This window comes from Hippocampus comes, unplaced genomic scaffold (genome assembly GCF_001891065.2).
Source record: "Hippocampus comes isolate QL1 unplaced genomic scaffold, H_comes_QL1_v1.1 scaffold68, whole genome shotgun sequence".
Classification (NCBI taxonomy): domain Eukaryota; kingdom Metazoa; phylum Chordata; class Actinopteri; order Syngnathiformes; family Syngnathidae; genus Hippocampus; species Hippocampus comes.
In genome coordinates, this window is record NW_017805625.1 from 2,063,191 (window position 1) to 2,088,344 (window position 25,154).

Sequence of the window (25,154 nt, forward strand, 5' to 3'; positions counted from 1 at the left end):
TTACTCAAAATTGCAAGTTTCAACCGTTGCTTTTCCAAAGGCACGTCCGTGCTTCGTGGCGGCATGACGTCTCACTGGGACATATGTACTTGTCCTAGAAATTCTAAACATCGTGCTGGAGTAGACTTAAACGTATCAACGATGTTATCTACATTAAATGCTGGGTTCAATATGATATTAACATATATTAAAAAAGAAAAATAAATACTTTACATGTACATTTAAAATACGTCGTTTCGCACCATTGGAGGTGGCATGGTTTCGATAATTGAGAGAAAATCCCCCAATTCTGTCCAAGTTTTGACTTGCACTACGCCCCCCCCCACACACACACGCACGCACACACACACACAGAAAACAGCAATGATTGACCTTTTGAGAAAGTAATTCAGCATTTTATTGAACCTTATTCCTTTCCATGTTTCATCTGAAGAACCTTAAAATTGTATAAATAGAGCTACAGCATTGTAAACAATGAATTCAATTTATCTAACTTATATACACAGGTTTACTTGAAGAAGCAAGGGGATGCTAAGAATAATTTCAATATCAAATGCATTTTTCCATCCGCACATACACTTTTACACTGCCATTGGCGACAAAGTTAAAAGTTTGTTTTAAAGGACAACAAAACCTCACGCACATCCAACGGATTATTATACCAAAGAGATCAGTTTTCTTAAAAGTGCTTGCTTCATGAAACAAGTTTTTGCTACATCATCTCTGTGGTGAGGCAGAGGTTCGGCCCCTCACCCCTCCACATTCATTCCCCAGTAGGACAAAGCTAAAGATGCTAATGAACTTGCAAGTCAGTAGGCCTTTGGAATACTGTATGTGTGTGACTGAGGTAAACTATACAGCTGATGTACGGTACTTTCCTGCACTATTAAAGTGATTGGCAATGACATGCATGTACAGTAATTACAAAACAAAAAGTGTAATGAAAATAAGGACACCATTCTCAAAGTCTCAAGGACATAGAGGAACACAAATAAAAGTACATGACTGCTTGAATCGGAGGTGGGGGGGGGGGACTTAATTTCACTTTCCCTCAGTCCTGAATTGATCAACAAATAATACAATGATTAATGAAAAAAAAGTTTGCTATCATGTATTGTCGGTGTTTGTGGGTCATCTAGGGCTTGATTTGTTTGTAGAATTTATTTATAGGCTCGATCAAATTCTATTTTCCAACTCAAAAAAATCAAGCCTTTTTGAGGCCATTATTAAGGAAATATCAAAAGCTTCAACAGGAAACGCATATCCCAAACTGCAGCCATTTTGTAGCTCAGAAAAAAGCCCAGGAAATAGACATACCGATTGAGGTGATATAAGTTGGCCAATTGTGTACTGGAATGAAACTTTGTAGAAATGTAGATTTGTATTTTTTGTTTCCAACAATATCCCCTTCTATGTGATGTCATGTGCTCATCTGACTTCAACTCAGGCTGACTGACACATGTGCTTGGGAGGTTCCAAAAGGAAAAAAAAAACCCTCAAACTCGAATAGTTTTTAGATAAAGCTGGCAGAAAATGCACACGGGGATGATATTGAACTCTTATTGTCCACGATACTGCTTACCCATTGGCCCATTTTGCACACTTCATTGTTTTCCTGATGTATTTCCTCATACAGTACACAGCACAACATAAAAAGTGACAAATCTGACACAGATGGTATATAGGGTCTCATTTGCTTATTCCAAGACAATTTAAATAACTCGTCAGACAACTGTTCCCTACCAGTGAGAAATCAAATCAAGTCAACGACAGAGATTTCAGCTCAAACAAAAGACCTGGAGGTGATAACGATGCCATTCGCCTCAGTCGAAAAGGAAGGGACATTCACCCAGGAACAGGCAATTGACACCCCCTGAGCCTTCACCGTGCTCATCCCCAGCAGGCAAACCCAACAGCAAACAAAGGCCGACCATCAATGGAAAGCTCTCACCAGGTTAGAGAAAGAAAGGCGCTCATTGCGACATTTCCAAGTCAAAGCCTCGGGCCGCAGTTTTGGGCTGGAGGTGCCGACGATGAAGAAAATAAAGTGATGAAGTGACACTGCAGTGCATCGGCTGAACTCATTAGCCAGGGGAAATTTGTTGACCATCTGCTGAGATAAAACTGGCTTGGAAGACATGTAAACAACTGTAGTTTGTTTATAGGCGGGTGTGTTGACTTGAGGATTGGCCACTGTACTAAAGTCTAATGTCTCTCTTACATGTTACAAGTTCCATGACATGTTGATTTTGGGTAATATCTGCATTTGTTGATGTGAAGATCGTTATCTTGCATGCTCTCTAGTCAGGCGAAAAAGCAAGTGTGCTTAAACTCGGTTTGAAAGAACACTTAAACTTGTAAAAGGGTGTTTACATTTGTCTTATACACATTATTTTTATTTATGGAGATGATGCCAGCTGGTTTTATGAACTCTTAAGCTTGTTTCATTTCACACCTTCCGTTTTTACCACGGCAAGAGCTACCTGGTGCTGATGCTGACATTTATAGGCATGGCATGAATTGGAATGAGGGGGAATTCATATTTGGGTGAAGCGGTGTTCAAGTGGGCATGCAGCACTTGAAGAAATTATGCAAACACAGCTGCTAATGCGTTCAATACTTTAATTAAATAGGCTTTTCCAAATAGAAATAGCAGTTAATACGGACAGAAATACGATGTTTTTTTTTTTTAAGGGTTAAGAAGCAAAACAAAACAACAAAAAAGTTTGGGGAGATGTGGACGATTAAAAAAAAAAAAACTGATAAAGACAAGTTACGTGTTGCCAAAAAGAGAGTATTATCCTTTTAAAAGCACTGAAAATACACGGGGAAGCATTGAACAGAGAGATGAAACCTGAAAGTACTGTTTCGAGATTCTCATCACGTGAACATGTGTTCATTGAAAGCCATGATGAAACTAACCTGTATAAAGTCTTACCACTGCTCTTTGACACGAAAACATTTGGAGAGACACGTACGTGCTAGGAACTATACAAATCCCCCTTTCCTCGTATGACAGTTCAAAAATATTTAAAAACCTCATCTACAGTAAATCAGCCTTAAGAAAAGTAAACAAATCAGTACAAGGAAGACAGACGTAAGCGAGTGGGTTTTGTGTAGCGAGTGTGGTGGCCACAAGGCGGTGTTGTGCAAAGCTACAAAATGGCCAGTCCGGGGAGTAGGACGACGGCAATGGAAAGCAGAAAAGCCAAAAATGCTCTACTGTGTCCTCTAAATAGATCTTATAGCCAATATAGAGTTACATTTTAAACAATCTTCAAATATACCGAGGATGTGATAGGAATACGGTTATTCATTTAAGTCTTTTCATGATAAAGATTAGTAAAAAGTAATGACAAAGTTAATCTGCAGAGGTCTTCATTGGCAACTTTCAGAACACGTAAAATACACCAAAGTTCAATATTTATGTGCCCGATGCCTTCAGGACCAGCCTACAAACAAGTACCCCAAGTGGACCCCCACCCCACCCCAGCCAAGGGGGCATTTGGCCTCTCCTCCCCCACTCGATCCCACTCTTGTCATTTGCATTGCAAAAAGTGTCCTCTCTCGCTCCCCTTTGCAGGTATTTTTCAGTGACACTTATCCGTTCTATGATCTGACCTTACATTCCTCTCTCTCACTGTCTCCCTCAAAGGCGCGTCTGTGCTTCTGGAACGTAGATTTCAATGCTGTCTGCGCTCTCGGTGGCAGAGTTCTGGCGAAAAGAGGCGGCCTTCTTTGCCGCCAGGAGACGCCTGCGGGCCTCTTGCCTCTGCTTCTCCGCCGAAGCTGAAGAAGAGGTGGAAGAGGAGTCTGCGCTTTTCTCGCGGCCCAGCGACGGGCGTCCTTTAGCGGCCTTCCTCGACGCCGGAGTGGGTGCCTTCTCTTCGCCCTGGAAAGACGGAGCCACGACACATGACAGACAAGGAGGGAGCGTGATGAGAAAAGCGACACGAAGGCAAAAATAAAAACGGTCTTCGGAAGCTTCCACCAGATTTGACAGACGGGACTTGGACAGAGAAGACTGATCATTTTTTGGTATCTGACAGATTTAAGTAACTGACAGAACAAAAAAAGAGACAAGACATTAGAGACAACTAGCAAACAAAGAAGAGAAACAGTCCGTGAAGATCGTTCGACGTAAATGGTCACGTGAACTGAAATGGACATGGGATCAAACCTGGAGCACAACAGTATACGACAAAACAACACATACACATTGCAAAGCAACATGAAGGAATGTCAATACACAAAAAATTAGAAAAGGGCATTTTTTTTTTTTTGGAAATGCAGGTGCTGATTCCTGTGAAATATTCTTAATTGATGAATCAGGAAAGTCACTGGTTAACTTCAGTTTGACAAAAGTACTAGCTTATGGTTTCTTGCTTTGTGTCATGCCGTGACTGATGACAACACAACTGGCGCATTCACGGTGGTATCGGCCATATACCGTCGCCACCCAGCGGTATCGCCTGGTTTGTTTGTTTCCTTTCCTTAATGAGTGAAAGGGGGGTGGGGAGTGCATCTATTTGGGACGTGTCCCTTAATTATTTATGTGGACTACATACAATTAATTGGGGCACTGAGTCTATGAATGGGGAGGCCACAATACTGTATGTGCACTTTACTTTCACAGTGGGTTCAGAGGTTTAGGGAAAAACAAAAGGCAAAAAACTAAAAACTAAACTAAATGACTTTTGTTGTCAAGTACAGTATGTATACTGTATGTGTTCATTTCTATTCAGAGAAAGAACAAGTGACTTCGCATCTATAAGTGTATCTCTAAGTGTTTATATGCAGTGGACGGAATGTATACCGGAACATATCTATGTGGGTATATGCTAAGATTATGCATGTATTATAGTTTCTAATTCTAAGTAATTTGGTTTGCACTGGAGGATTGGGTGTAAAACATTTTCTTCTACAATTTTTTTTGGACTGGAAGTACACCAATCTTTCAGTATGGTATGATATTTATAATTCACATTACTACATTTTTTTTTTCGGACTGCTTGTCTGAAATTAACACCTGATCAATCAATCAATCGAAGTAGTGAAATCAGTGGTGTAACAGTGTATGCCAATTCCTATACAAACACACACCACATGAAGCAAATAGTTCCAAAGGGTTACATTGACACAAGCACAAACATTTGACAGAAGGAGCAAGAGCAAGAGCGCACGCCTTTCACCTGGTTCAGTACGTCTTAGCCATGCTCCACTACGAGCACATCACATGCATGGATGCCCAAAGCAGGGCTTCAAGACACACCGATTGCCCTCTTTCAGATGAATTGCTCCATGCATGCTGAAAGGGATATCTCTGGTCCCTTTCTGTCAGATCAATATCGTATATCCCACACAGGGATGTGGAGTCAAAGGAAGGTAAAAAGAACGTGGGCGAAATGGCGGTGGTGGTGGGAGGAGAGAGGCCGGTTTCGGCGGCTTTCCTACCCCAGCCAGGGCACTGGGCAGCAGGGGTGGGAAGTACCTTCCGCTCAGGGGGCGACTGGTCAGCCGCAGATGGCACAGACTGCCAGTCATTGGACTTGAGATGGTAGAGGTCATCAAACTTGAGGCTGATGTCCTCGATGGAGAGCTGCAGCAGGTCCCAGAAACCAGCCAGGTCCTGCGGTGTGGGCCGCGGATTGGCGTTCACATTCTGGCCAAGAGCGGGACAGGGAATCGCAATGAATAAAAAAATTAGGTGTGAGGAGGGGGTAGTTGCGTTTTAATAGATCAGACCATATGTAGGTAATTTGACCTAGAACATGTTATATATCTTGTACTTTCAGTCAGTATGGCAGTGTAGTGTGTGTGTGTGTGTGTGTGTGTGTGTGTGTGTGTATATATATATATATATATATATATATATATATATATATACATATTTATTTATTTGTGTTCAGCTGTCAGTTCAATGTTACATTTACTCTTTGCAAAACTCTACATGTTTTTTTTCGTGTGCTGTAGTAAAAAAAAACAACAACACACACACACACACACACACACACACACACACACACACACACACACACACACACACACACACACACACACACGCTAGAGCGAGTCTCGCATGTGCTCTCCACACGCACACGCACACGCACACGCACACGCACGATTGCGAATGGCTCGTATGTCCTAGCCCTATTGCTGAGAATCACAGCACTCTGTGTATAACCCCACATCATTTCGCAGACTTAGACACGCTACTGAAATAATTGCCACTAGGGGGAGCCATGCTCTAGCTTGTAGTAAACAGCTCCCAGCATTTTTTTTTAAATTTATTTTTACACACAGCTGTGCCTTGATGTGGGTTAAGGGTTTGTATGACACGGTCAAGGTAATTATGGTTGAAGACGTTGGTCAAATCATGTTCTTCTGGCACGCTGGGTTACACATCACATCCATTCATTATCTATACTGCACAGCAGTCCCACGATCAAGTCCACTACATATTTTGGACTGTGGAAGTGATCCCACACAAGCAATGGGAAAATATTTAATCTGTTCTTACCTTCTTGCTGTGATGAGATTAGATGGTTGATGTGGGATGCTAGCTATTAGGTTTAAGTAACGGGTGTTGCATTATGCTTCATTTTCCATGATGCATGACACGTCAGTCGAAAAGTACGGCTAAGTGGCTTATTATAAACTCTTTTTATTTGGCGTTGGTGTACAAAATTCTGACGTTTTCCTCTTTATGGAGGTGTTTAATGCACCCTGATGTGTCAAAACAATGTTGACTGTAAGATAAGACTGTGTTTGTGTCAGTTTGATGTGGGCATTGGCGTCAGGGCAAAACCCACCAAGTTTTGTTCACACAGTCCCCGGAACTGCTGGAACTTCTGCGACATTAAGAGTTGGGCACTTCCCACTGCGCTGCGGACTTTACCCAAGACTATATGGCCAAACATATAGAAGACAAACACATACATGTAAGTGTGCATCTTAGATACCTCACGAAAAGTACAATGTAGACACAGAACACAAAAAGTCCGGTAGCGGTCATCATAGCGGTTTCTAGAAAGTAAATACTGAGGTGTGTATGTGCAATGAATGCACTCTTCAAGTGAACACCGTTGGTGCACAGAGTGGGGAGAATGTAATCGCATTTGGGCAGTGTTTAACCTCTTTGAAGTAATCTAAGACCATATAGAGTAGATACTCAAGCCACTGGCCAATGAGCGGGTGTTGTGTAAAAACGAGGACAAGCAACAGTTTACAGTTATATTGTGACTGTGAATCGATCACCGCATCTGCATGACAGAGGTATGATAACGGACTCAACTTTACATTTTAAATTTGTGTACATGTTCACTTTTAAATTGTGTACATGTTCACTTTTAAATTATCGCGTCAGCCTGACGCGATAATTTAATCTGGAGATTTAGTCAGTTCTCAAGTAGATTTGTGTAATTCTGGGGATTGCAGACGTGCTTGTGTGCGGTAGCCTCAGGTATTACCGCTTCATCCCCTCCATGCTGTGGATGTCTGATAGCATGACTGTCGGGTCGAAGACAGAACCCGAGGAGTGAGCTGTGACCCACGTGACGAAGGTCAACAGCAACTGAAATGTGTGCTAAAGATTCAAGGTTCGTTCAGAGGGTGTCAAGATTGTTACTTTACTTTTTTTTACATTTTTTTAATGGCAAAGGAAGTCTCACTCGGAATGTTTTTGGAACCTTGTTTAAACACCAGTGGCATATTTGAAAGAATAAGAGGAAGCTGCCATTGTGGAAGTCACTTGCAAAAACAAGCAAAATACCAAAAGGCCGAATGAACAGCTGCTCCGGTGGTGTTAACCGAGGAGTGCACCCCGTTTGACCTTAACTGTTGCACATTTGGGCGCATCCCTAAATACTGTACATAAAAAAATGTTTGCAGAAGTTACAATGTCCATGACGGTAATTTATGTTTTAAAAACATCCCTTCAGAGAAGAGACATTGTGATGAGGTAGACGTTGAACAACACAAATTAAACTGTGACAGTAAGACTGTGAATATTTAAATGCGGCCATGCTAGTGTCGGCAGGCAACCTTACCCTCCTCCGAGAGTTGGTTGTCTTTGGTCTCCTGATCCATCTGCTGGCACCAACCTTCCATGCGTCCCGTTTCAGCCTGTAGTAGCTTCAGGAACCAGTGGCCATCTCTTCGACATAGTGTGCCCCCTCCACTAACACTCTGGGGGGCAATGCTGCTACTCCCATTCCCGCTCTCGAGCCAGGGATCTGGGGGCGGTAAAGATGAGGGGTCTAGTGCCGGGTCGAGGCTTTCTGAGAAAGAGGAAGAGCTACTTCGTGTGGTGGAGCGGTTGAGGAACTGCCTGGGAGGTGGAGGTGAGGAAGCGTCACCAGGAGTGTCGCCGTTGTCTAAGGAGTCCTGTTCGGGAGGGGAGCTCAACGATTGGCTGGCACTACTGACCATGACTTTCTTTTCAGTGGGTTTGGCCTGACTAACATGGGGAACGACAGTGATGTCCTGTTTATCTGAGACTGTGTCTTGTTTGGAGGCCATGCTAGAAGGACGATCGGGCCTGAAACAAACATCGTGACAAAGGGAGATTATCGAACAAGTATTTCACTACCCCCCAAAATTATATATACTGTGTTGGACAAATTCTTCAGAAATTGTCCCTCTTGCGCCTTTAAGTCAGGGGTGTCCAAACTCAGTCCTCAAGGGCCGCTGTGCTGCCTGTTTTCCATTTGAACCAGGTGTGTCGCAGCCAGGAGTGATGAAAAACAGGCAGCGCAGTGGCCCTCCAGGCCCGGAGATGGACATGCCTGCTTTAAGTCATCACTTTCAGTGAAAGATGAGTTGTGAGATGGAAGGGCATGAATTATGTCATCAACCAGGAAACGTATTCCAGCAATGATTCAGTCAGATGATGAAAATAAGAGAAGATGAGATCTGAGAACAAGGACAGGAAGTGCCGAGGCTGATGGAAAATGGTCACAATATGCGAATTGTTCACAAAAAAAAAGATTTTTTTTTTTATGACCCATAACACAAATTATGGAAGAAGTGTAAAACAGATGACAAAGCAAATTACCGGTAGTAGTCTAAAATAGTTTGTGCAGCTGGTCAGGATGAACAAAACGCCACAAATCTCATGCAAGAGGAAGGGAATATTGTAGCATATGATTGATCAGATATGTAAAATAGAAATATGACATCATACTGACATTCAATTAGACTCATTCAGCGAAATGGTCAAATCTTGCCTGTTGAACACACCATATGGACACAAGTATCGAGACAATAGCAATTACATAATCAATACAGGATGGGAATAAACCCCTTAGTTCCTTCTCACTATAGATTATTCATTTTAACAAGACATTTTGGACAATTCCATGATTCTGACATTTCCACCAAGAGTTTGGTGGAAAACATTTTGCCTTGATCGTGCCCCCAATGCACAAAGCAAGGTCCGGGGACACTTGGAAGACTTTGGTGCGGAAGAAGGCCCAATCATTGACCTCTCACATGTTCTTTGGGGGTGTCCGTACTTGCGTCCGTACAGTGTTAAAACTTTGTGTTGAAAGGTGATGTTGGTCGTTGTATTTTAAGTCAAACTTTTGAGCCCAAATACAAACAATTCATACGTATGCCAGGAATATTGCTTGAAGAACAGACAGAGTTGTGTGTGCAGCTATAATATAAATTCCTCACGTTGTTACAAGGACAGGAAGAGGACTTACTGCCACCCGTCCTCCACCTGTACTCCGATGGACTGAAACTTGGCCAGTGGTGGGCTTTCCTCTCGTGGAACTTCTTGTATACAGTCAACCTCAAAAGAGAAAATCACATCAAATCCTTATTTCATTAGCCCTCTCATGTGATTGCTTTTCTTTCCAAATGTCACGTTCCATTGTTATTCTGGTTGCGTGTTTTCGGTGTGCCGACACTGGAAAATGGAGGAAGAGGTTATTGTTTCAGGACACTCAGAGGAGAACAAGCTAAATGTGGATATAATGTACAGTGAACCCTGATTAGCAGTGGTTATGAACCAAGCCCTGACACCAAAAATGGTGAGTACAAATTCACAGTTGCCTCCATTATTAGTTTAAACCGACCCACAGAACTATGATCCAAAAACATTTTCATAGAATTTCAAACTCATTTTACAACATTATGCTGAGTTTTTGGAAAAATCCAGCGCGAGTGCAAGGGTGCTTGTGTGTACTTCACAATATGTCATATTATAATTACTACTTTCCTACTGAACATTTTATGATGTTTATTACTCAGCGATTCATAGACCCTTTAAAAAAAAAAAAAAAAACTGTACATACTGTTTCGTCAACGACACTTTACTGTACATTACTTTACGAAGCTAGCTGTTACCAGCTATCAGCGGTTAACTCCCGCCATTGCCACGAGGGATCCAGACCTTTCTCTGCATTCTCTTGAGGAGTTTACCACCCTCAATTTTTTGGGCGTCAACCTTTGAAACCTGCCTGTCATACCTCTACTGGAATTTTCCATCACGCTGCTGTTTGTGAGCTAGCTACTCAACCTCAAAATACTGTAGTTGCTAATTAGCTTTTACAAAAAATTGGCGAGTAGCTGAGTTCGCAAATAATGAATCACACCGCGGCCTACCGAACTAGAAACGCAGGACAATTTGTGCCATGAGGTGTCATTCCAGCACACTACATGGTATAAATATTAATATGGCTTGAAGCTTGGCATGCTGAAACACCAAAATGTAAACTACCTGGATGCCAATTGAAGAAAGTTTCCGTCTGGGCACTGGGACCACAAGAGCCTCGTCAGCAGAGTTACTCAATCCTGACTTCATCGACTCATGCAGGACTAAACTTGAGTCGCTTGTTTCCGTGGAAGCGTTGGCTGTGGTGGAGACGAGCGGCTCTCGGGGGATGGCGATGGGAGTGGGGATGATGTGAGGAGGGCGAGGTAATCCCCGGGCCAGGCTGTTGGCACGGGTGCTGTCAAGGCTGTCGGACGAGTTGCTGTGCGCGTGGCTCGACTGGCTGTTGACCTCGGACCTTTGGTCCTGATGCTCCAGGTAATTGTCTTGTGCTGACTCGGTGCTGCTCTGCACCGTCACGGAAATGAAAGGTTTGGAGGTCGTGCGTGGCGGCACGGGTGGCGGAGCAGCCTTCTTACAGGTGGTGATGCATGAAACTGAGAGATAAGGGACACGAAAGCGAATCGCATTAGGACAAGGCACATCAATGAATTCATAACATCGCATTTGATGGACGTGCAAAACTTTCAAATGCAGTCATTCAAAAAGGAAGAGATAAACAAGCAGCTCCAAGGGGGCTTCAGCAATAAATATACAAATGGAAAACATTTGAAAGACTGCCACCGTGATTAAGTCTGCATAGTAAAAAACTGCCAAGTCTTTAAAGTCAGAAAACTGATGATAAGAAAAAGCACACTGGGCAGCACATGTCCTCAGACACATATCTGACAAAACACATTAATGGCATCTGCCACTGCCAATTCAAAGGTCAACGATAAATAAGAACGTTATGAGGATTTCTCGGTTATGAAGTGGTACTTCAGATCCTGTTCAATACACATGCGAAATTGGATATGTCACTATAGACACCACACAGAGTAATTTGGCAAAATGGTCACAAAAGATAAAAAGTGTAAATTTGTTGCCAGTACGCCCATTTCCTTTCACGATGTACACTTTTAAGTTCACTGTTGGAAGTTCAAAATGGGATATGTCCTATTTCCAATCAGTCTGGAATGCAGCCTGCTTCAGACAACATTTTTGAAAGGATTGCAGTTGGTGACAAGTATTTTAAAACACACACACACGCACGCACACAAAGCACATGCACACCAACTTCTTGTTTTCACAGGAGTACAGCAAAACAAGAAAATAAAATCCATTAACAGGCAGCGAGCTAGACCAGTGAACCTCAAAGTCCCAACATCACATGACTCTGTAATGGCCAAAAAGGATCATGCGCCTCACTTTCAATACTTCTGTCTGATTCGCAGAGCTCATTTCCAAGCGCTGCACACAGCATACAGGTAAAAGCTGCCTTAAAAAAAAAAAAAAAAAAAGATACCACCTCGTACGAGATCACTTTACATTCAGTTGCGCAGGGGAAAAAAAAAAAAAAACTATTTTAAAGCTTTGGGCCAACCCAAACGCTTTCCGGTAGCTCCTTTCAAGATTCCACTGAAACTGCTGTCAGGCTTCACGCATGCTGAGATGGAAGTGCTGCGCTTTCCAGATAAAACCGCCGGGCCAAACGGGGAATTTTGCAGTAACATTAGGAATGCTACAGCTGCCACGCAAGCCTTCCAGCTGGATCTCCATGTGACACCAGGGAGTTAATTCACGGAAGCATCAAAACAGCACGCAGGAGTTACGACGGGGGGCCGTTGACACACACCCGCTTTTGTTCTTTGAGAATACGATGAGCCTGTTCATGTTTCAAATGTCATGTATGTTAAAAGGTGATATTCTGAATGCCTTACGTATCCTTTTAAGTGTCAGACGATGAGAAGTGATTTAATTAAACAGCTTCATGGTTTATAAGCCCAAGTTTGCTGATCTTTGGGGAGATCCCGGTATGTTAAAAGGTGATATTCTGAATGCCTTACATATCCTTTTAAGTGTCAGACGATAAGTGATTTAATTAAAGACCTTCATGGTTTATAAGCCCAAGTTTGCTGATCTTTGGGGAGATCTCTAATTGAAAAAAAAAAAAACATTTGATGCAGTGTTAATTTCGTTGACTAAAAATGATCGTCATTCTTTTCGTCACACTTTTTTTTGAACGAAAACAAAAACAGAAGTCAGGAAGAGACTCCGTTTATTTAAGCAGGACTTTGGGGAGATCTCTAATTGAAAAAAAAAAAAACATTTGATGCAGTGTTAATTTCGTTGACTAAAAATGATCGTCCTTTTCGTCACACTTTCTTTTTAAACGAAAACAAAAATAGAAGTCAGGAAGAGACTCCGTTTATTTAAGCAGGAAAATACAGAATTTTCTGCAATTTTCACTGTAAAAATGGTCAAAATACATTAAGAACCACACCAAAATCATAGTCCAGAGGACAAATATTAATAGTTGTGTTCTTATATTTATTCGTTTCTTTTGCCTCTCATGATGACAAGGGAGGCACAGCCTCACCTGCCTCCGGTGAATGCACATCACTGGCAGACTCCCTTGACCAGACTTCTTGTTTTTTCATCACTTTTGCAGGGCCTTCCAGTTCCTTCTTGTTATATTTAATCGTTTCTTTTTCCTCTCACGATGACAGGGGAGGCACAGCCTCACCTGCCTCCGGTGAATGCACATCACTGGCAGACTCCCTTGACCAGACTTCTTCTTGTCTTTTCATCACTTTTGCAGGGCCTTCCAGTTCCTTCTGATGTCACTATTGCACAAAATGCTCTCAATTTGATGACTGTGTTCCATGGTATATTATATTGTGAAAACAGTCACAGTGATTGGTCTTGTTTTTTTATCATTTGAACAGGAGTGTGGAGACTTTTTGGAGGAAAGCATTGTGACATTGTCCCATTTTTTCTTTTCTTCCACTTTTCTCAGAAGACTTTTGAGGTCACAGTGATTGTGATTGGTCTTGTTTTTTTTGTCATTTGAACAGGAGTGTGGAGACTTTTTGGATCCATTTTTGGAGGAAAGGATTGTGACATTGTCCCATCTTTTCTTTTCTTCCACTTTTCTCAGAAGACTTTTGAGTTTGTGGGATGATAATCTAATCCATACAATGTACTGTATCTGCCTCATTGCGGTTGTTCAAGGGGTGAGTGAAAATCGTTAAATCTTTGAAAAAATCATCGAGACCAAATGGCCTTTTGAAACGGCTCAGAATACACGTGAGCTGTTGTGAAAACACGAAACAAAAGGGGTACTGACTAATACAAATGTGACAACCAGTGTTTGGAATGTCTGGAATTATCTGATTATGACGAGGTGACACACTGCAGCCCTTGCAGAAACAACATTGAGAAAAATTATCCCATTTTGAAAAAATAAATCATGGACATTAGAACCTCTTTGGGAATTCTCTTTCCATTCCAGTGTCATATTGAGCAGATAAATGATGCCCGGGGGAGTTGTGCCATAACGTGGGAGTAGCCCAACTTTCCACAGATTGACGTCATGTTGTTCTTCTATAGGCCACAAACCAGTGCAGAAAATTATTTCCTTTCATTGCTTTGTCATCCATCCATTTTTCTGCCACATAGTCTACACTTCAATCAAATTGACCGTCATGGATGAGATGGAGCTTGAGTTTGGGAAAGGAGCTGGAGCCATGCGTAAACTAAGTCTGAGCCAAGATATTAACCTAGAACTTTTCAATGTGAGGGAGACATGTAAAAAAAAAAAAACAAGATCCACCGTGCCAAATTATTTTCACCGCAGCCAAAAGGATGAAGGATAATAAATCTTCCTTTGACAAAGACAAACTATTAAAAGGGCTTCACTGTAAAGATGGAGAGTGTCCAAAGCAGACAATCTTTCAGAACAAATGTACTCTTGGCAACTTACATGGCAGAGATTCTCAATGTAACAGGGGCTTGCCAGCATCTGACCATCATGCTGCCTGAGCCATGCCCACGTTCTGATGTCAGGATGTACAGTACACCATGTAGACTCTCATAAAATATATCAGCAGATTAACTCCGTTTGAGGAGGATTAGGTGCGTGCATGTGTGTGTGTGTGTGTGTGTGTGTGTGTGCGCACACACGCATCTGAATGTCCATGCATCTGTATACCTGCCCTACAGCTCGATAGATGCAATATGATGCCATCTTCATCGTGCACACTCTTAAACCAGAATGCGCAGAGCCTGGCTCCCCGCCCCAAAAAAAAAACATAATGACTTTATGTCGGGGCGCTAACACAAAAATCACATACACTACACAGTATGTCATGAAAGAGGACTTTTATGTGGGCTTTCTTCACTCCACAGATCAGCCAAGAAACTAATGAGGCGAGCTAAAGTTCCGTGGCGTTGCAAATTGGTTACAAGGGGCGAGGGTGCGTGGGTGGTTAGATGGGGGGAGGAGGGGGGGGGGGCGTACCAGTGAAAATTGAAAATGTTGGCTTTCATTTAGACGCCATCTTGTATCCCTTTGCAACTCCAACCTCAACAGCTGTGCAAACAAAACTAATGTTTGATCCACTGACAACCATTTGCAATATTGGCAAAGTTACACAAAATATTACTATTATTACACTGGATTATATTATTATTCACAGAAAATAAAGTGGTAACACGGCCTCAAGGTTAAATTGGCTAAATTGCAAAAATCAGTGAGATTCCTCAGAAAGGAATCCAGCCACCCAAACAAGCAGGTGCTTTGTTGCCAAAATGTTCCGAGTGGAATCTGTAGTGACCACTGAGCACTGCTGTCAAACTGACTGGACAGTGGTGCTGTTGTCTTGCTCAAAATGTCATTTTTCAAGGCTGAAAAACAATCAGCAGGAATAAGCTTGAACATCTTAAAGATTGTCAACAATTCCTCAACTATTGTTGACATGGTTGAGAGTTAAAAATTTGTGGTTACTTTCAAAGGACAACAACTTGACACTTTACCAGCATCACAGAACACACCGGTACTTTGTTTGACTTCGGAGGTTCCACTGTCATCGAGGACTATAAGCACAACGCTATAGGTACAATAAATCACAGCCCTATTGACAAGACTGTCGGCAGCATTGGTGATGACAAATAAATGATATATGTAATGACTGCAGAGTGCTATCAATCTGTCATCATCCTCCACTGACTGTACAGGCGGTGTTTTAATACGGTGATTTATTATCTTTTGTTACCTGCAAAAACAGAGCATGTATACTGTACTTTATTAGTCTTGTAGGAGCAATTAAAGAAACTCTCTCGCCTGATGCATTTGTCAATGAAGTTAACCACTGTTGTAATTTGTTGCAACAATAAAAGACTCTACCCGAGCAGCTAGCCAGACGGTGGCTCTGAAGCATCATTGCTCCACTTGTTTGAGACACAAAAATGTGGCAGCCTGGCCTAATAAACTCTGAGTGTGTGTGTGTGTGTGTGTGTGTGTGTGTGTGTGTTGGACCAAAACGAAACCAAACAAAACAAAAATCAGTTTGGGCCATTTACATGAAATCGTGTCAGTGCTGGTTATGTGTCAATAGCATTGTCCTTATGTTTGTTGATGTCAGACAAGATGCCGGAACAATGAAACACAAAAGGTTGATTGTGACGCTCTATTTAACAGTTGAGCATTGCTTACCAAAGTGTCTGCACTTCTGTATTGTTTAATCTAATCACAGCCACAAAACAATGATAAACCTGCCTGAAAGCAAGACAATCCCCATTGTCACCATGATCACCCCCATTAGATAAGAGCATAATCCACAATATCGTGTTTGAATGACATATCAACAACCAATGAAGTACAATTAAAAAAAAAAAAATTGAATCAAGATATAGGAAGCACATGTTTTGGGCCTAGAGGCAGTTTGACTCAACAGACATGCAAGGGTGACCATAGTTGAATTTGAAACATTATTTCACAGAAAACATTATTGTTCTTACCAAAATGCCCAATTTAAATGACCAAATTGTAGTCGTATTTTGTCTTTCTTTTTAACATGAGGTAAGAGGTGAGGTAAAATATCATATTTCCCATGTCAGATAGGTAAACATCTCAAGGTGTTATGGTTTTAATCTCAAACCATATTCAATAGAGATTCTATAAAACGAACTTCTGACACGAAAAGTTCTTACCTTTCAGTCAGACACACGCAAAAGCCAAGGGTGGTAGTCTTAAGAAAAAAGTTGTCAATGTGAAGAGAATGACAGAAGACGTGTAAGATTAGTGTTCCTTTTGTTTGAAGCCGAAAAGACTGTCAGGGGGCGTGGTGGCATTGCGAATGAGGCGTTCAAGTTAGCCTCGGAATCTCGAAAATTCATATACTGTAAATAATGCCGATGCCCGATGCTATTTTTAAAAGATGGGCGTTCAAGTTAACCTCGGAATCTCGATAATTCATATACAGTAAAATAATGCCGATGCCCGATGCTATTTTTAAAAGATCCTTTCATGAGAAACATACACATAAATACTGAACTGAAAGTAAACGCGAGTATTTCACAAAAATATAAGTATAAATGATGAATTTTATAAACAATTTCAATAGTTGGAAATATTCCGAAATTATTGAAAGCAACAATTGGACTTTTGTCGATAGTGGGACGTGTGGTGGAGAGCGCCACTATGTGGATGTTTATAATCACGTCAGCAAACGCTGCAGTCACGGCAAAGCTAAGTTGCGTGGAACCAGTCAAATATTTAGTCAGTAGCCACAACATCCATCGGGATTTCATGCACAACATCTCCAAGAAATCTAACACAGACGTACATTTGCATTGGAAATGCAGACATATATAAAGATTGCAGTAGTGTAGAGCAACAATTTATACAGAGGGCTGTTGAAAATGTTTTTCCTATTTCCATCCATCCATTGTCTTTTTCACCTAGGAAGTCAAGGATCAATTCTACAGACTATAAAGCCTAAACATAAAGCTGACATCCCCGCAAGCATTTCTAGATCATAATGGTGGAATGCAACACAACACAATACAATATATCCTGATTTATGTAGCGCTTTCACAACAGGATTAATATCTACGTAAAATTCCTTTTACTACCAAGGTTGTGACTATTCAAGTTGAAATGTAATAAAATAAATAAATGAACATTTTGGAGTACACGCGCTAGTTATGTTTAAATGATGCTAGGATTAAGAGGGGATCACTGGAAAGAGTTTTACCTTCAGTCCCAAAAAGTTAGACCTGCAAGCATTTCTAGATCATAATGGTGGAATACAACACAACACAATACAATACATCCTGATTGATATAGCGCTTTCACAACAGAATTAATATCTACGTAAAATTCCTTTTACGACCAAGGTCGTGACTATTCAGGTTGAAATGTAATAAAATAAATTAATAAACATTTTGGAGTACACGCGCTAGTAATGTTTAAATGATGCTAGGATTAAGAGGGGATCATTGGAAAGAGTTTTACCTTCAGTCCCAAAAAGTTAGAGAACTCCTGCATTAGACTATGCACGTTTGGCTTTGTTTGTGTGCCAAGGATTCACATATATACTGAATGATCCACGAGGATTACTACCGGGGTTGATATAACTGCATTTTATCCCATCTTTTCTCTATTATTCCTGATAATCTACAAAGAGAATTTAGTTTTAGTATTCTTGTGTGGGAGCTGTAATATAGTTCTGCAACAAGGTCCACCAGAGGGAGCTCTCTCCAATCGCGCCAGTTAAGTTACATTCTGCAAAACGTACAACAATGAATGTACTAATGTATACCTTACGATGAATGTTTGGTATTATGTGTAGATGGATAAAAGAGCATGGAAATCCCAAACAGTCACAAACAATTTGACTGTGAACCATAGAAAGAGCATGAGTTTGATGCTATGAACACCAAGCTAATCACCAACCAACTGTCCCAGTCGAGTAAATGCTAACTGGTTTGAGGATGGGTGGAGGAACTGGCTTGACATTGTTACCTGTGTGTGTGGGTATGATGCGTGGTCTGTCTGTCCCCAAACGCTGCAGAAAAATTGCAAGTTGTTTCTCCTTTGGGGCTTTGTCCAAGCCAGTGGCTATCAGGTAAGAGCCAAACTGTTCTTTCCATGTCTTCCATTGTGTAGAAAGGCCGTCTAGTATGGGCAAAAGAGGCTGCATTTGAACTAAAATTCTGGTGTGTGTGTGTGTGTGTGTGCGTGTGTGTGTGTGTGTGTGTGTGTGTGTGTATATTTTATTGGATCAGTGCCCCACTCACTAATGGGTATCTCAAACTGTGTCATGAGTTAAAATAAAGTTTGTCTCCTCTTTCTTCTTTGTTTTTTTTGATAAGGTTATTAGAATACATGTATTCCCTGTCAACACATGTACAGTCTATGTTTTTCCAGTCAGTGACTCACCAGTGCTGGTGCCGTAGGTGCGAACAGTGGTGTCAGTTGGCGGGAGCGAGCCTGAGTCTAGGGAAGCCACGTCATCATCTTGAGAGCAGCCCGCCTGGATGGCTCTCAGGTAGCTGTGGCTGCGGGAGCGGAAGCAAGTGGGCATGGGCAAGTCTGGAGGATCTGGGTTGTCCTGAGAATGGGAACGGGAATCTCGGAATGTGGAGTCAGAGCTACGGTCCTCGTAATGATGACTCATGTCCAGGTCCCGGATCTGTGCGGAAGCAGATGGAAGAAATGTCTGGAAACATTCAATTTATTTTAACCCTGGAACCATGGATGTGAACATGTTTTGAATTTTATCCATCCATCCATTTTCTATACCGCTTGATCTCATCGATGTAGCCTGTTTGGACTTTGTATGAATTAAAGTGAATTCATTTATTCCAGGCTCAAAGTGTGGCCTTCATCTTTATTAACTGTTCAGTCTATGTTTTGAGTGCCATTGTAACAGTCCTAACTGCCATATAGTGTAAGTGTAAAAGGAAGTTAAGCACTGCGCAGTGTCATGTCAATCTCAGTGTCATTTAAGATAGGCTCTTTGAGCATCTTTAGGGATCACTTCATTTCATGCGGGAAAGTTTGCTCGGAGATAACTTCATGAAATATTCATCTGGTACTTTTTTTTTTTTTTATGAAGTAATAAAAAATATCGGCTTAGCAAAGCAGAGAAAAATAAATTGCCCCGGGAATACAATTTTGGGTCTCACTCGGCTTACAAATAGCGCATCAAATCCAACAGCCAACTATAATTTTGAAGCACTGACCTGCCCCATACAGCTACGTCTGCCCAATGTGCTGCAGGCATGGCCGAAGTCATCATCATCCCAGTGTGGCACAGGCGAGCCTGTGCCCCCAATGCAGTCAAGGTTGTCCAGGCTGCGGTTATTGGCGAGCTCTCTGAGAGATGGAAGACAGCTGCAAAACAAAACAAATGTACTCAGGTCAAATTGGAAGAGCAAGCGATATCAGGACATACTTTGGCAAAGGAAGGGTGAACAGTCAACGTTGATATTTGATGATGGGGAGGCAGCAAGAGAGGAAATTCCAAACCAGGTGTGCAGCAATTGAAAGAGAAATAAAAAGAGGACTAGCGGATGATTATTCAAGGCATCGCTTTTACTTTCTCATTGCGTGGCCTCCATTTTTCAATTTCGATTTATCCCTTACAAAAAAACGTTTTGCAAACTGACGTGCAGTTACGGTGCTGGTTCCAATTTGCTTCATGTAAGTACACAAGCAAGTACTGTACACATATTGTAGATGCCATGTGAAAAGCAATAGGCTTGAACTGAAAATAACATGACATCAGAGAATATCATCATAGTAAAATCAAAATGTCTATCTCGTACGTGCTAAGAATAACTAATACAAATAAAATTACCAATAAAAACAAATTACACAATTGTTTTTTACAAATACAATAAGGAAAAAACAAACAAAAAAAAAAATTACAAGATCAATTTTTGGATCGGCTAGGTTTATAATTAAGTAATGACATTTTTTTTTTTGTAAGGGATTTGAGCGTCAGAGCATGCAAAGCTGGTGATGTCGGGTGGCATATGGTCCGCTCACTGAATCGTCATGATGCCAAACAAGCAAAAGAAAAGGGTTATGCTTCTCAAAAGACAACTTTGACAACGTTGTCATGGCTGGCGCACAATGATCATAACAATGAGCACGATATGTCGACAACTTCTTCCCCAGAGTCAAATCACAGAATAGGAGTTTTCCCCGAAAAGCGCCGGGCTGATGCTATTTACAAGCTTGCTGGTGGGCAGCTGTGATTGACAGCATGGCATGGGTTTGTCACCTCCAGGAAGTTATTGCTGGCTTGTCGGCGAAGCAACAACACACCCCTGGGATGTGTCTTATTTGGGCCTATCACTGACCTGCTCATTGACCTGCCCAGTTGGTTGAGGGAGGACACACTGTGGACGGGTGACCACAGGGCATCCAGTTCCCCTTGCAAAAAGGAATAATCCAGGGTTCTGCTGCTCACGCCAGCAGGCCACAAGAGAGCCACGGGTTAGTCATTCATGCATGTTGACAATCCAACACAATGTGGTATTCTTGATACCTAACACGCATCAACATGTTATCTTCCGCATGGACCAACTTGACAACTCTCAACATATCAAGCAAACAGCATGCCAAGTAAACAATATGACTATTGTTTTACAATAATAATTACAATAATAATCCTTGTCTATCTTTACCTTTAATCTGCCTGTCTGTCTGTGTCATGAAAAAGGAAAATATATATATAAAAAAAAAAATTCTCATTCCGATGCACACTCAATAAAATATGAAATACAAATGTGTGTCCATTCGAACGTGTGATGACAAGGAATTATAATGTTTTTTGCTCTACATTGCTCTACCAAAGAAGGTTCCCCACAAATCTTTCATATAAAAATAGCGCTGATGTGTCGCAGTTGTACCCCTCTGCAAATTACAAGTAGCATCATGTCTCGTTAAATGAACGCCTCTGTGACAGTGTTGATTTAAAAAAAGGGGGCCTTGCAGTACTGCAGTCACAAGGATGGAATTCTTGCACTGCATCAATATATTACATTAGTTTACCAAATGTTGTGGCCCGCAAGGATTTGTTTTTGGATCCCCTAAAGGGATCTGTATAAATGCAGAATGCTCAATCTATTACTTATTCGAATTTGTCTCAGTTGCTTTGGTACAACAAATTTGCGCAAATAGCAAAATATCACGGTTCCCCTGCAGAAGCCATTTTCTTTCTCAAAAGCCTTACTACATCGCTCAGAAGTTAAGATTTAAAGTTTTTATGTCATTTTCTACAAATAAGACGGTCAATATAACAGCACGCTCTGGAGGGAAGCTCTGGTGAAAACTGCTGCTTAAGTTTGAATGACAAAATCGGTATTCTAAATAAATTGAACGTTATACCTTAGAATATGAGGAATGATATTAAATTAGCATTTGAATAAAACCACACCATTGCATTGCATTGTTTGAATCACCATTAGATCAAAAAAATAAGTCGACATTTGATCTCCACAGCAAATGTAGCCGGAGGAAAAATCCGTGTCAACTTCAGAGCGTAGGTGTGTGTCCCCCGGCAAATGTTTTGAATTCGGTGTCGACATAAAAAGACATGGCAGCGCTGTCTTGTTTCCGTTTTCACCATATTGTCATTGCTACAAAGAAAGTGCTCTCTTCACACATTTGATGTGACGTTACCTCAAATGTTGCCCTGCTGTGCCTTCATCACACATAGTGCATCATGTCTGCTTTCGAAAGCCTTTTACAAAGAGGCAAGAGATGTCTTGTCTACTTTCAGTGACTAGTCTATGAATAAACATCAACAGGTCAAATACTGATAAAACTTTTATGGGGTAGGTTTAGATTTCTGCTACCTAGACACAATCTACAAGCAGGGGTGTCAAACTCATTTTTGTCACGGACCACATTGTAGTTACGGTTTCCCTTGGAGGGCCGTTATGAATTTTGGGAAACCATATAAATGTTTAACCACCTCCACATATTACATACACGGCGCACAACAAATTGATGGATAAACAGTTTTAAAATCAGAAGTCAAGAACGACCATGTGAAATTTTGGTTCAGACTTTAGCAAGCATCATGGAACTTGGCGTGCTTGATTTGCTTTTGCGGGCCACATAAAATGATGTGGTCGGCCAGATCTGGCCCCCGGGCCTTGACTTTGACACCGGTGATCTCCAGTATGTACGTCGCTTTTTTATTTGAGCTAATACAGTACAACATGTCTTTGTCACATTTTGGGCTCTACATTCGAGCGCACACACACTCAGGCGTAAAAATTGGCACAGCTTCATCTTCGTGCCGGCGCGAGCCTTGTTTCGGGGCGTTTGGCAATTTGGCAGACCGCGCTGCAAACCGCCTGTTTCAACTGTACGAAATAGCGAAAATACCAAAGGAAACTCAAATCCACTCATGCATACAGTAAGACCGCTCTTTGGCCTAAAATTGCGCTGGGCACGCATATCAAGCCATTTATGTGTGCGAGTGTGTTTTTGTTGTATTTGTATTTCTCACCGAACTGGTATAGAATATGCATCATGAATACATCATTTATGCAAAGAAAATGGAAGCTTGCTTGGCCCCTTTCAAATGTAAAAATGTTCTGCCTATCAATTCTCTGCACCTTGTAACATAAATTAAACTAATCAGACTACTAACTACATGTAAATGGCTTTTTAAGTGCCCTCGAGTGTCTGCCTGTTGTCAGCGCACTCTAAAGAGCTTAATTAGATGTTTGTTCTTAAAACGCACATTGAGACTCATACAGGCATTTTCACCGTCCAATTCTTATTGAGTAGGCCAAAATTTCTCCTTCCTTTCAAAGGTTCTCGCAACTTCTGATTGAGAACTAACAACTGGCCACTCCCACTTTATTTAGTGCATGCTGAATAGAATGCGTAAGATTACCCAAGATAATTATATAACGTGTAACATGCGCTGTCTTAGTTGGCGGTGGCCTTACTTGCGTGGGGGTAGCTGGTCACTCAGAGAATGCTGCGTGGCCCTGAGGTAGCTCTGGCGGCGAGCGGCAGTCTTTGGCGAGGGTTTGGGGCTCCCCTCCGAGTCTTCGCTGTCCTCCATGTCTGCCATGGCCTTCACGTAGCTTCCGCTGCGCATGCGCCGGCATGGAATTTCATTGGCGCCCCCGCTGCGGCCTAATGAGCTGCTCCAATCCCCCTGCAGGCAGCAACAAACGGCTAAATTTTGTTTCCAAAGCGACGCCGCGCTGTCACACCACTTCTGTTTCATTACAGTGAGTGATGCTCATCCTATCAGGTCACAAATAGTAATCGTGGTTTCCATTCAAAGCGTTTGGTGTGCGACGGCGTTTAGGCCTTACTTACCCTTCGGCCGACCTGCAGGTAGTTGCAAGTCAGTTCTGGTTGGCATGATCTGGACTTGAGCAAGGACCTATCAAGAGTGGCTGAGCCCTTCTGGAGCACTTGCTTTGGTTGGCCCATAGTCAGTGCGGACCAAGATCCTCCTTTCATGTTATCATTCATAAGCACATTCCCTGGTCCTTCAAGTCCATTTCCTCCTCCACTCATCGGTGCGGCTAGTGTCTGATACTTCATGTCATTGCTGCTTTTAGATGAGCTGATGGTGTTATAGCCGCTATGAATGTATTTATTCTGGCCCCCGTGGCTCTCCTGGCCAGCGGGTCGTCCTAGGGTCATCATGGCCATAGTGTTGTGGAAGCTGCTTATGTCATTGCTGTCCAGATCATCGGAACTCCAGTACCCTGACATGTTGGAACGCGGCCGGCGCTTGGCGGTCGCTTCCGATTTAGTTCCGCGATCTTTACTTTTGGCTCTGCGGTTATGCTTCCCACCGTCGTCAGTGCCCGACGAACCTCCGCCGCTACCCGTTGAGCGTCCGTTGACGTTTCCTTTCATGTGGTGGCTTTCCAGTGACTGGGACTTTGCAAAGAGCTTCTGCACCGAGTGCAGCATGTAACGGATGCGACCAGGACTGTCCGTACGCTGTTTACCTGCGGTTACTGCAGATGTTCTGTGGAACTGCAAGGTGCTGAAGCCATCCCGACCGCCAGCTAACTGCTTATCAAACTCCAGAAGGCTGTGCGGTGCCTGGTTCTTGGTCATGTGATGCGATATTGTAGCCGAGCCGCTCGTAATCATGGACGTTCGTCCAGTAAGCTCAGCCATGCCCATACCCGATCCCATGCCCATCGACACGGACGCTCCCAACGTCCCAGTTCTCATTCCGCCTATGCCCTCTACAGGTGGGGAGAAGTCCGACGGATCGTAGGAGTTGTAGTGAATCCTGGGGAAGGTGCTGCTGTTTGACAGCTGGTTGTTGAGGGGGAGCAGGCATTCTGGCGGAAGGGACCCTGGGTTGGCTGATGGGTAAAGATGGGGGTCCATAGTGCCATATTGGTCCATTGTTGGGCTGAGCAGGTAAGGACTTCGCGGCATGGTGCTGGTCTTCTGAGGGTAGAGAGCCTCTAAGTGGCCAGCGGAAGGGTCACAGGAGTCAGACAGGTGTCTGGTATGGCTGGTCCCCAGCCCTTTCATAATGGCGAGGAGGCCCAACCCTCTAGTCGACCTCCAACCCTAGAAGTTGACTCC

General features: G+C 42.4%; 1 protein-coding gene and 1 long non-coding RNA gene across 5 annotated transcripts; one reads left to right on the forward strand and one right to left on the reverse strand.

Annotated features, from left to right (window-relative positions):
* Positions 1–367: 367 nt before the first annotated feature.
* Positions 368–25,154, reverse strand: dlgap4b (discs, large (Drosophila) homolog-associated protein 4b). 4 transcript variants are annotated; one of them, XM_019881304.1, is made up of 12 exons: positions 23,910–25,154; positions 23,528–23,742; positions 20,918–21,019; positions 19,793–19,943; positions 18,987–19,239; positions 18,570–18,722; positions 10,727–11,157; positions 9,708–9,796; positions 8,049–8,539; positions 6,813–6,904; positions 5,492–5,662; positions 368–3,892 (listed from the first exon to the last, which is right to left on the reverse strand). In XM_019881304.1, exons 1-12 carry the CDS (start codon positions 25,098–25,100, stop codon positions 3,650–3,652), a joined length of 3,582 nt encoding a protein of 1,193 aa, XP_019736863.1. In that variant the 5' UTR covers positions 25,101–25,154; the 3' UTR covers positions 368–3,649. The 4 variants fall into 4 exon arrangements, with proteins under 4 accessions (XP_019736863.1, XP_019736860.1, XP_019736861.1 ...); XM_019881301.1 differs by lacking the exon at positions 20,918–21,019; XM_019881303.1 differs by lacking the exon at positions 20,918–21,019 and having other exon boundaries at positions 3,756–3,892; positions 5,455–5,662.
* On the forward strand, positions 8,549–23,400 carry LOC109522598 (uncharacterized). The gene is made up of 3 exons (XR_002169584.1): positions 8,549–8,795; positions 14,475–14,477; positions 23,390–23,400. It is a non-coding gene; the product is annotated as an uncharacterized LOC109522598 (long non-coding RNA).

Coding starts and splice junctions, on each gene's coding strand:
- dlgap4b (XM_019881304.1), bottom strand. CDS start 25,100: ATGAAAGGGCTGGGGACCAGCCATACCAGACACCTGTCTGACTCCTGT. Junction 11,158..18,569: donor CATCATACCCACACACACAG/GTAACAATGTCA, acceptor CTTATCTCTCAG/TTTCATGCATCACCACCTGT. Junction 5,663..6,812: donor GACTGTGTGAACAAAACTTG/GTGGGTTTTGCC, acceptor GCTCTTGGCCAG/AATGTGAACGCCAATCCGCG.